Source organism: Elephantulus edwardii, unplaced genomic scaffold, assembly GCF_000299155.1.
Source record: "Elephantulus edwardii isolate Elephantulus edwardi_28Jun2011 unplaced genomic scaffold, EleEdw1.0 scaffold00034, whole genome shotgun sequence".
In the NCBI taxonomy this organism is placed as follows: domain Eukaryota; kingdom Metazoa; phylum Chordata; class Mammalia; order Macroscelidea; family Macroscelididae; genus Elephantulus; species Elephantulus edwardii.
Window position 1 is genome coordinate 18549007 of NW_006399784.1, and position 12260 is coordinate 18561266.

General features: G+C 45.2%; 1 protein-coding gene across 1 annotated transcript in view; it reads right to left on the bottom strand.

Moving 5' to 3' along the window:
* The window catches only part of FHDC1 (FH2 domain containing 1), a 34172-nt gene extending 34035 nt beyond the window's left edge, over positions 1-137 (bottom strand). The window contains exon 1 of the mRNA XM_006884499.1: positions 3-137. Coding sequence (XP_006884561.1) covers positions 3-137 — 135 coding nt within the window. The remainder of the gene's footprint in view (positions 1-2) is intronic.
* Positions 138-12260: the final 12123 nt, after the last annotated feature.

Below are 12260 nucleotides of genomic sequence, written 5' to 3' on the forward strand. Positions count from 1 at the left end.
GGTGGGGGTGGAGGGGGCGGAGGAGGAGGTGGAGGAGACGCTGCGGGTGGCGTGTGCCCGATCATTAATCCAGCAGCTGGGGCGACATTCCCGTTGTCTTTATCACTGACCACGGAGACACAATTCATAACATGCATAGTCCTGTGGCCTTCTAAGGAGATACCTTCTTGACCTCGGGAAAGCAGACACTGACATCAAACTGGTGTCATACTTTTTCCCCGCAAGAGTCTGCCGTCATGGAAGAAGGAACTGTGCTTCATGCCATCTTCCAAACCTACAAAGAAGCAGCAAGTCTGAAATCAGTACAGGGAAAGTCAGCATGGCTTAACCCATGAGTGGCAACTCTAAAGGCCTCCTGTATTGACAGTTAAACATTCAAATCAATGAGGGGCAACACATTCCAAAGTACATGAAAAGGGACCAATACTTTCCTAAATATCAATCAAGTTTAACTACCGGGAAATGCTGTCAAAGAAATAACAATAAATCCATTTTAAAAACCTCTTCATAAACAATAAAGCATGTTTATTGTTCTTAAACAATGAAACATTCATTGAGAGCCCCACTACAGGGCAAGAATTCTTCATTTATGAATAAACGGCTTGCTCACTAGCTGGTTCCTTTCCTCTGGGTAATGATGTCCAGCCCTAGAGAAAGATGCCCCAATTGCTGAAGTGTCCAGCATGGGTGACCATGCCAGTACAGACATGGTCCCTTATCATCAGTGGGTCAAAGGGCATCTTCCATCTTGTTAGCATGAAGATAAATTAATGGCCTTAATCATTTCCCCAGCCAGAGTTAAGGCCACCATGTTTTTGCTCTAACTGGTCATGTGGCTTCCTTCAGCTCCAGAAAAGAACACCAGATGTGAAGATTACCATCTGCAAATGAAGCTTTATGTCTTCCATTTTAGAAGAATCCCTTTGCCTCCCCCAGATGTCAGTTTTCTCATTTGTAGAGTCAAGAGGCTGAGATACCTTAGAAGGCCTCTATTATCACACAAAGTTATCATTGTGACTCTATAGTTGACCTTTCACAACCAAAGTATTTTCCTGCTTTGAATCTTTCCTTGAAACTATGTGTTTTCAGTAATGGAAAGTTTTTTGAGTGAAATAAGATGAGAACGTTTTGATACAATCAGTAGGACACATTTAATAATTTCACATCTTTTAATATCCTCACACTGGACCAATCAGCAACATCATGATGAACAAAGAAAATACTGACATTGTCAAGAATTTCATTTTGCTTGGATCCACAACCAATACCCAAGGAAGAAGCATTTAAGAAACCAGCATCGTAGTGCTCGAAACAACTCTGCAGTCAAAGACCTCTTTTAAGTGCTGAAGAGCAAAGATGTCACTTTGAGGTGTGACTCACCCAAGTCATGGTATTTTCAGGTGTCTCGTGTACAGATGAAAGTTGGACAACAAATAAGTAAGGCAAAAACACTAATACTGCTGAATTGTGATGTTGACAAAGAATGATGATTATACCATGGACTGCCAAAGAACAAGCAAATGTGTCTTGGAAAAAGTGCAGCTAAAATGTTCCTTGGAGGCAAGGATGGACTTCATCTTACATACTTTGGATCTATTATTAGGAGAGGCCAGCCTTTGTAGGACATGGTGGTGGGCAAAGTAGGAGGGAAAAGAAGGCAGCCCTCAATGAGATGGACAGATCCTAGTGGGCACAACCATGGGCTCAGGCACAATCATGACTGTGAAGATGGTATGGGGCTGGGCTGTGCTTCGTTCTAGAGCACGTAGAGTCTATGAGTCAGAACCAACTCAACAGGACCGAAAAATTACTAATCAGATAAATATATTCCAAGGAAGTCTCTCCTGCTGGAGATAGTGGGATCAAGTCCACTTCTTCAGATTCATGTAGTTACACCGAATCCCATAATATGAAGGCATGTGCCAAAGCTGGGGGAGCACCTTCCCACTAACCCCCACAGGGGGAAAATATAGATGGGCTCTGTCTGCCTCATGCGCCATCAAAGGACCAAACTACCCTTCTGGGACCACCAGAGCTTTCCTCACAAGCCCCTCTTCTACTAGACTATTCACAAAGACACACACAAGGGAACCCTATCCATGTCAGACCTACCACATGTCTTTAACAGTCAATAATTTATTTTAGTAGCGTGTGCTTTTATTTAAAAAAAATTGTTTGATGTTGCTTTGTTGATGGAAAAGACAGGGATCAGAACAGCTACATCTCTTTAGACATGAAAACAGCTAACCAGGGAACAAAGGAGGAGACTCCATACAAGCTAAAAAACAAGTGTCTAGATAAGGTAGAAATATGAAAAAGAGCAGTTTCTCCCATTTCACTAAGCATATGTAGGAGTTTTTACTGCACTTCTGAGTATACTAGTTCTTTTAGATGCTCTTTTAGAGCATCATTTATCAAAAGCCATACTAATCAAACAAAAGCATATTATTACCCAGAAATAAACATTCAGATATTATGTATCATACATGAGGGAAGGACTGAAGTGGAGTAAAGAGGTGGTGATTCTGGACTGTTCTTTCAGAGATACCAGCTCTGCAATACCCTAAGGGTGACTGATCTGGATTATTTAATCCATCTTTTAGTATCCTTACCCATGAGCATATTTACCATCCAATCTTTTATTGGTTTGTAAAACAGTAAGTCAACATAAGTAAAATCCCTACCAAAAGGCTTATGGGTATAATTATTATCAACAGCAAAAATGAACTGATAATTGTGTGTGTGTATTTTTCTTTATTTTCAATATATTTGCTTTAAAATATATATTAAGTTTATAAACAAAATTCCAAATTACCCCAGGCTGTTAGAAACAAACTCTACATTTCCTCTGCCTACTCTATAAATGATGAGGTTAGTGAGAACTGTCTTGTTTTATCAATCTTGTTTTTATACAATCTCAGTGATTGTATATTGAGTATCTATATGACATGGAAAAAAATGTTTTGAATGAAACATTCAAATACTTAAGTTTTGAAAATTATCAGTATGTGAGTATAAAATGACATTTTCAACTACTAATTTTTTTAAACACATAGAAATGAAGATTTTACCCAAGTAGGTTTATAGTTTACTTGAGATCCAACTGGCTTTTAAAAGGAGTTTTCATAATTATCATTAAGGGCATAACTAGGCTGTTTTCATAGTTGGCATCCCCAAAGCAAATGACTCATTGTCAATTACAGTTTATAGTTACATTTGAACTCTTCTTATTTCAAGATGGTACAGGTAATTTTGGCAGTTTATCCTTACATATTTTTAAATATTCTTATACATAAGATATCCCATTTTTAGAAGAGTTGTTAATCCTCCAATATACTTTCAATTCCAGATATGGATATGCTGATTTGTTTGTAAGTAATCCTTCATAGGGATGATGATAATCGAAAAAAACGTTTCCAACCTAGAAAGCAATAACTCATTCAGTGCTGCATAAGTATATGCACAGATGTGCCATTAAACCTCACAATGAAAATGTAGAAATAGGACTAGTGAGAAAGGGTATCTATTCAGAGGTTGTGCAACATCACTATTTTCTAATCCCAAAGCCCCAAAAGGATGTAATTCTTTTTGAATATTGTGCTTTGCAGAAGACATGCCACATAAAAGCTTAAGTACAACCTGACACTTGTTAGCTATGCAATCACATGATTCTAACTACTGCCCCATCTTTGAAAGAATGTGCTTTCAAAAAAGTTAAGGGAACAAAAGAAAATTTACAACACTGTCCCTGCTATGATGTCTGGCTAATTTTCTCCCAGGGTAACAGGCACAATCCGAGCCACCCAAAAGCTTCTAATGAATCAGTTCACCAGCAATGATTAGCCAAGATGCTAATGCTTTTACTACCAGCACTATTTCAATGCGATCTCCTCACTGGTCAGAATTTCCCAAGTCACAGAGATGGGAGGAAAAGGACAGTGCAAACAGACATTCTAACCCATTCCACAGTCCCATGAGATATTTAAAGCCAGGATAAAAGAACATTTGATTTACTATGGTATCATCCACCGTGAAGACGTAAACGCAGAATGCCAGCTGGGACAATGAAATTAGCTTTGGCTCTGTCTGGAAAATATCAAGTGTCTCATCAATCTCTTCCAGACAGACAGAGACAGGCTTGTATTTAACATCTCACCTACAGCAGACTGGGGTCCACAGCAGAAGGAAAAGAGAGTGACGAGGTTGATCTGTAACAACAGATGCAAAGCCCTGTATAAAATGTAGAGTTGTCACTGTTAAGCTGTGAAGACTCAAACTTCTCTTCAAGTCCTTTAAGTGTTAATCATGGTTCATTAGATTTAGATCTGATAGTGGACCTTCTTGTGATTATCTTTTGTTATTGTTGCTAAGTGCTGTCCAGTCCCTGCAACTCATAGGGACCCTATGAAGGAGAGTCCTCTACGCTGATTATCTTTTAAATACATGAAATTTTAATGTGAAGATACAGACACTCTGGTGGCTCAGTGGATAAAAAGCTGTGCATCCCATTCAAAGACAGGTGGTTCTAATCCATCAGGGGTTCCAGGAGGCAAAGATGGACAATCTCCTCCCATGCAATTTATAACCTCTGAAAACCTGCTGGAGGGTCAGCCATGAGTCAGTGCTGACTCAGCCGTAAGGAATTAAGTTCTGATCATGTACTTGGTCTCTGATTATTCTACAAGCAAAACGTTTCTGAAAGAAGTTCGAAAAGGTATTCAAAGAAGTCTTCTGCCTGACTCCTCAAAGATCTGTCTAAAGAGCTTTACCTTTAGTTTCAGAAACACCCCTGAAGCCCTACCCTCTTGAAGAGTGGAGAGCAGAGAAGAAAAGTACTTACGCATACTTTACCTCACAGTGCATTTAAAATAAAAAAATGTTAGCGTCAGCTTAGAGCATAGTACTAAAAAAAAAAAAATAGTGAGGTCTCTGTTGTTCAGCTGGTTACTCACCTTCTTGGTCAATAATAATCAAAAGTAACTCCAAGAAAAACCTGCCCAAAAACTTTTCTCCCAGTTTCCAGATGAGGTGGGGTCAGATGATAAACTTGTTTGGGGAGAAAGGCAGAGTCTCTATTTTATTTTGAGGAGAAGAAAGGTGGGAACAAAGTATGGGAAGTGTCAAGGCAATTCTCAAATACGGAATTTTTGTTCTCATTCCCCTGATTCTTCGTGAAAAGGCTCCTTCCATCATCCCCACCTGGTTTTCAAAGCCTTCTACAATTTATTAAGTACAGAATGTCAATCAACACAGCCACACAGTGAACGAACTAGAGCTGCTAAAATCCAACTCTCCCCCTGGCACTCTCCTCAGCAGTAAAATGGCACTACACAGTATGTTTCCAGTCATTGTGCTCAATCTGTGGTACAACATAAACATTTCGCAGATGCCCAACACTCTGAGCGCGGGGAAAGAATGCACTTTCAGTTTCCCTGAGTGTCTCATCCCTAAGGAGAAATAGGCACAGAAATGCTAAAGGATGCTCTAGAGAGATGGGAGGGAACCCTTACTACTCATTCCATTTCAGGAAGACAGCCTAAGTCAGTTGGAGGAGGGATCAATCACAAACGACCGAAATCTAGGGGTGGTTTCGGTGCAGAGATGTCTGCAGTTGATTTGTAAATTTTACAGACATTCATGGTGATAAAGACCTTCAAGGCACTCAAGGCACCGCTTCCTCCCTCCAACCCCCACCCCGGTCAATCAGAGAACACAGTAGGGCAGCTCAGCGTCTACTTCCGCCCTTATTTAGGGGTCCAGCATCCCCCAAGAACCACTTACCAAAACACCAACAACTTGGCAGTCTCCAGCTGCGGAAGCCCAGGGACCACCGCACAAAGGTCTTCAAGTGAGCCTCGAGTCTCCCCGCCGCCGGCCCCACCTCCTCACCCCGAGGGGCCCCAGGTTCAGAACCCGCCCCTGACCCCCTCTGCGGGCGGCCACACGACCGCATCCGCCCCGATTCCCGGGGGGCCGTGCTCAGCGCCGCCCCGATTCCCCGGGGGCCGTGCTCTGCAGTCAAACGTCCACGACTGGGAGGTTCCCCCGGTCCTCCGGGAGCCGACAGCCGGCGTCCCTTATCGGGGACGAGCGGGCATGCTGGACGGGCGGGCGCCGGGCGGCTGGAGCGGGAGGGCGCGGGCGCGGATGCTGCGCGGAGATATCACCCACAGGCGCGCGCAGGGGAAGCCACACACCAGGCGCGCGGGGAGATCCGCCTCCAGCAGGCCAGTGCCGTGCACCCTCCCTGCGTCCTCGGTCGGAAGCGTCCAGAACAGCCTTCACCACGAGAGCGCCCTCCCTCGGCCGCTCCCCGGCCCTCCGCCCGGGAGCTCGCTGTGGCAGCTCCCTGTGGCCCCGCAGGGCCGCGGGTTCAGAACCCGGCGTCCGCCGCGCCACGACGACCCCCAGCGGCCGCCCCTGGTGCGCCGGCCGCTACTCCCAGAAGCAGGGGTGGGGATGGGGGTGTAAATAAAGTTGTCAGCAAGCTTGAAGCGCAAAGGAGGCGGTGGGGAGGCGAGTCTCTGCAACTGCCGCCGAGTCTCCGAGCCCTAGAACCTTAGCGGCGCCTCTCCTCCACTTCCCCGCTTGTCCCGGGCGACGGGGAGAAAGCCCACGCCTGCTTTGCGGCCCCGCGGAAACCGAACGGGGAAAGGAAAACACAGCAAACAGGAGACTCCAGGAGTTTTAATGGGAAGTCGGTGGAGTAAATGGCGAGTCACCGGGTCCAGAGCTGGCGGCACCGCCGTGCCTGGCGGGTGACCTACCAGCCCACCCCATTTCCTCCCAAACTTACACTAGAGTGGGGCGCAACTTCTAACCTCAATTTAGGACAAACAGAGCCGCTGCGATAGTCAGCATCCCGTGGCTCCCGTTGGCACTGCCCAGACGCCGTTCCTCCCACCCCGCAACCACTGTCAGTAGGGGAAGTCATGGACCCAAGTTGCGCCGTTCTGGTTCGAGGTTTCTGCTCTCAGGTCGGCTAGGCACAAGCTGGGGAGCGAGTTTATCTAAAAGTCTCAGCATCTAATGTGAAATCAGATCCGAGCCCAGAGACGTCCTGCGTCTGAGCGCGTCTTCACCTCAGAGGACCGATCCCTGATGTCGGCAGGAAAAGAGTATAGCCGGCAAAGTGGCCAGAGCCGGGGTGCAAACCTCCTGCCTAGGCTTTACCCGCCAGGCCACCGGCCATTCTGCCGACGCCGCAGCCTGAGTCCTCACTGAATCCCCTCCCCGAGGTCTGGTGCTCCCTGATCACCAGCCCGGGCAGCGCGGCGCACACTCACCGGAGGCGAGGGTTCCCCGCACGCTCCCCGCGCCCTCCCGGCAGACAGCTCCGCAGCCTCCAGCCGCGCGTCCTCGCCGCGCCGCCGCTGCCTTCCCGGTCACTGCAGCCTGGACCGCCGGGACACGCAAGGGGGCAGGGCAGCGCGGGGCGGGGCGGCGCTGCTGCCTCAGGTAACAATGCTGCTGCCAGGGCTGCTCCGAGCGCCCAGCCGCAAAGGGCAGAACGCCCTTTGCTGCACGGGCCCCTTCCCTCCCCTTTCATTCCACGCGCCCTAGGCGCTCGCCTTTACCTGCGCAGGGCTGGGGGACCTGGAAGCCGCCGCGAGGCGCGCTGCTTCCCGCACCCGAAGGCTGGCGCGGGGCCCACCCGTCGTAGGCAGAAGGAAGTAGGGACTGTGGGAGATTAAGAAAGCCAAGCTGTGAAGATGAGCCAGGTGTCCTTATGAAGCAAGCGAGAGGAGGCGCCAAACTGGCTTCTGAACTGACGAGTGCCTTCCACAAAGGAGCCTCTACTGCAGCGTCCCTAGCACCTTCCCATGTGCACACGCGCGCGCGTGTGCATATGCCGCACACTTGGGTACACAGGCATACTTCCCTTACACATATACAACCATGCACCCACCAGGTTAGTTCTTAACCCCACACTCGCTTATCCTTGAAGTGAACTGACCCAGTCTCAGTAGCCAAATCGCATCCGGGCCAGAGCTTCCTAAAGGTCAGCTCCTCCCAGGCGCCTGCTACCAACGTGCTTGTTACTTCTTTTTCTTTTATCCCCCCCCCTCCTTTTAGAGGCTGTAATCTTTCTGAAGCAGAATGCCACATCGTTGAGGAGCAGCTGGTAGGTTCCAGCTGCTAACCCCCCCCCCCAATCTCCTCACGGATATGATAATTAGAACCTTTCAGCTGTTTTTAGCAAAAAGAAGTCCATACTCAGCTTGGTTTGCATGTAGGCTGGATGTGTGTTGTATATATGTAAGGACACGGTATGGGTGAAAGGCTCCTTCCAGAGGGAAAACAATTTAATCTTTATTCAAAGTGATTAGCGACGCCAGGCAGTGAGCAGCGTGAAGTCTAAAGAAAAAAAAAAAAAAAATCCCAGGCAAACCAGCTGATTGGAAAGAAACCGCTGGGGCGGGGAGGATGAAGTCATCGCTACCTTTGGCTTGATTTTTGGGTAATCCCAGATAAGTGACTGACCAGGTCTTCCCAGCCTTTTGTGCCTGGTGACTTCCGTCTTTCTATCCTGTTCCTCATCCCTCAACTCCTAGGACGTCTGTTTCTTGGCTTTTATGGAGGAGTCTCAGTCACTGTATCAATCCATCTCATCCAAGGGAGTCTTCCTCTCCTGTGCTGTCACTCCACCCTTCCAAGCATGATGTCCTTCTCTAAGGACTGGTCTCACCTGGCCACGTGCCAAAAGTATAGAGCTTGGTGTGTCAGAATTACTCAGGGCAGGGTTCAGATCTGCTGTACAGATCTGCTGTAGGGTGCAAGAGACTCAACAATTGAGGGGTTTTGCATAGAAAAGAGACTGTCACAGCAAAGAGCAAAACAAAGCAAAATGTGCCAGCCACTGACCAAGTTTATAATCTCTGTGGAAAGGAGATACAATAAAGGTCATAGAAAATCTCAAGAATGAGGGAATGTGATAAAAGAGAAAGACAATCTCTGCGAGTTCATAGCAAACTCTGAGGAATAGAACTAGCTAGTTAAAAGTTAGGTTATAGCACATTGAAAGGGAGCAGTGGAATGTAACCCTCTGCTTTTCTTTTACAACCAACTAAGTTCTGGTGGCCTCGTGGTAAGGAGTTATTGGGTTGCTAACCTCAAAAAAGGAGGTTGAATTGGTCAGATGCTCCTGGAGAGAAAGATGGGTGGCCCTCTCTCCTGTAATTTATAGCCCCTAAAAATCAGCTGGTAGGGAACCCCAGCTGTCTGTTCCACCTCCACAGCACAACATCATACCCACTACAGCAGGGAGCTCTAGGAGTGATCCTTAGTGGTGCTGCTCTGTCTCCCTGGCAGCTCCAATCCACCAGCAACTCCCCAGAAGAAAACCAGTCTCCTCCCTTTATGGTTTACAGCCTAAATTTGGAAGTGAAGATGAGTCACGATGAGTCAGAATCTACTCTCCAGCAGTAAATGAGCGAATTAGAGATACTGCACACTTTTATTTCAGTCCTGGAGAATCTGCCTCAACTTCACCTCATCCCTACCACAGGACACCCCCACTCTACTCTGTACCCCATCCCACCTCTCTCTACTGGGTACTGGGCATGCTCTCTAAAATCAGTACTCTTGGGGGTGGAGGTTAAATTTGACACCCGCCCTCAGCTCCACAGCCCCTTTGATCTCCTTGCAACATTCTGCCCTGTAGGCTTGCCTTCTGCTCCTCTGGCCTTCTCTGCTGACCCTTCTTTTCCTTTGAGGATAGTAACAAGGCCCTTACAGCTCCATCTCCCTTTATCCCTGGGCACTGCCATCTTACTTCAATCTGGACAAGTCCAAGCTTTTTAAGTAGGGGAAGGGGACGAGGAGATAACAACACAACACTAGATATGTATCCTTGGAGGAGGCCAGTGAGAAAATGACGGATGTGGACTCAAGCTTGAAGCGAAATCCATTTCTGATCTCACTGATGTCCAAAGGATTGCTGTACTATTACAAGTTCAAACACAATGCTCTGGAGTCCACTCATCTTTTTTTTTTTTAAAAAAAAATTATTTTAAATTGGTTTGCATATAAAATTTGTATGCATTGCGTTTTACATTTTCCTTCTTTCACATTATGGTTTATGCAATCATTCCCATGCATGGTTTTGTTTTGTTTTTCCCTTTTCTTTTCACTAGCTTATTTACAAAATTCTAATATAAATTCGAACAAACTCTTTCAATTTCCCTCGCCCTCCCCCATCAAATTATACAACTCAATGATTAATCCCCTCTTTCCCCCTATACATCCACATCCTCTGTTTCCAGCCTCTCCTACCTCTCCTGGATCCTTATATTCATTCTACAGTAACAGTCTTAAACAATATTCTTACTGCCCTCCTGTTACATATTGAATTATGTTCCCCAAAAAGATGTGGTTAAACTCTAAGGCCTATACCTATGAATGTGGCTGTATGACAATGGATTTTAAAATAATAATAATAATAAATTATAATAATAATACACTTTGGTGGTATAGCTGTTAAAGCATTCAGACACTGAATAAAAGTGTCAGTGGCTTGAATTCACCAGCTGCCCTGTGAGAGGAAGATACAACAGTCTATTTTAACAAAGTACAGTCTTGAAAATCCTAAGGCAGTCTGCTCTGTCCTATAAGGTCACTAAGAGTTGGAATCAACCTAATAGTAATTGGTTCGTTTCACTTTGATTTTTATTAATTTTCAGGGTCACATCAATGCATTGTGAAATGAAGAAAAATGTGGAACAAATTCTCCAAGTATCCAGACCTACTGGATCTACTAAGACTAGAGGAATGTTATCCTGAAAGACTCTCCAAACCCTGAACCAAAAATAATCTTTGAAGTCATCTTTTACTTTACTGCCAGACTAACACATAAAGGAGGGGAGCAGTTTTTAAAAGAAAGATATATATGAGAACTATTGGACAAAAGCTATTCTAAATGACAGATGAGGAAATTGGGGGACAGTGAGACTTAGAGGGACTGTGACAATCATGCTGGATATAAGAATGTGGACACAATGTGGACACAATGTGGAAATGTAAGCAATGTTACTCAACATGATGCTGGAAATTATTTAATGAGAACCTGATTTGCTGGATATGCTTTCAACAAAATAGAATAAAATATTTTTACATCAATTATCATGAGATCACATTGGAGTAGGCGAAGCCCTATGCAATATGATTGATATTTGTATAAAAGAGGGAAGAGACAGAGGACCAAAAAGGGGAGATGGCCATGTGAATGAACACAAAGGCCATGTGACATGATTTGCAACCCAATGAATGTGGGGGCTCCCTGGTCATCACCAAAAGCTAGGAGAGAGTGACAGGGTAAACTTATTTTGTACTTGTAGCCTCCAGGTTGAGACAGTACATTTCTGATTCAATACGTGCAGATCCATCTTCATTTCAGCAGTATTTACAAGAGCTAAGAGATGGAGGCAACCCAAGTATTTATCAATGGACAAATGGATATGGACAATTCATACAATTGCGTACTATGCAATACTGAAAAAAAAAAAAAAGGTAAGAATTCACAAAATACCACAAAGCATGGACACATCTAGAGGACATGATGCTAAGTAAAATAAGTTATACTCACAAAAAAAAATAAGTTATACTCACAAAAGGACACATATGTTAGGAGACTCTTGTTGTTGTTGACTACCATCAAGTCAGAAAACAATCAATAGTTGACCTTCCAGCAGGTTTTCAAAACGGTAAATATCACGGGAGAAGATTGCCTACCTTTCTCCCATGGAGCAGGTGGGTATTTGAACAGCATGACATTCCTGTTGGTAGCACATTTCCTTACCACTAAGCCACCAGAACTCCAAAACTACTATTTACTCTTTTGCTGAAACCCTGGATTGAACCAGGAACCTTTAGATCTTCAGTCAGCTCAACTGAGCTGTTATGGCTCTGCCTTGTATAAGACTACGATTATTAAAAGCTAAGGAAATGAGAGAGCTCTGTTGGCTTAGTGGCAGGAAGCTGTGCTGCAATCCCAAAGACACGTAGTTCAAATCCACCAGATGCTCTGCTGGAGAAGGACGGGCAATCTCCTCCTATGCTAGTCAAATCTGATTCAGTGGTAAACAACAAGGAAAAGAAAATAACACACCCAACCCAAAAACTAAGAAAGGAAATGTTTAAAGAGATTAAATAATTCTTGAAGGGCTACCAAAGACAAGAAGGAAGTTGTGGTTGTTGTTGTTATTGTTAGGTGCCACTGAGTAAAATATGACTCTTAGTGACCCTATGAACAAGAGATCTGA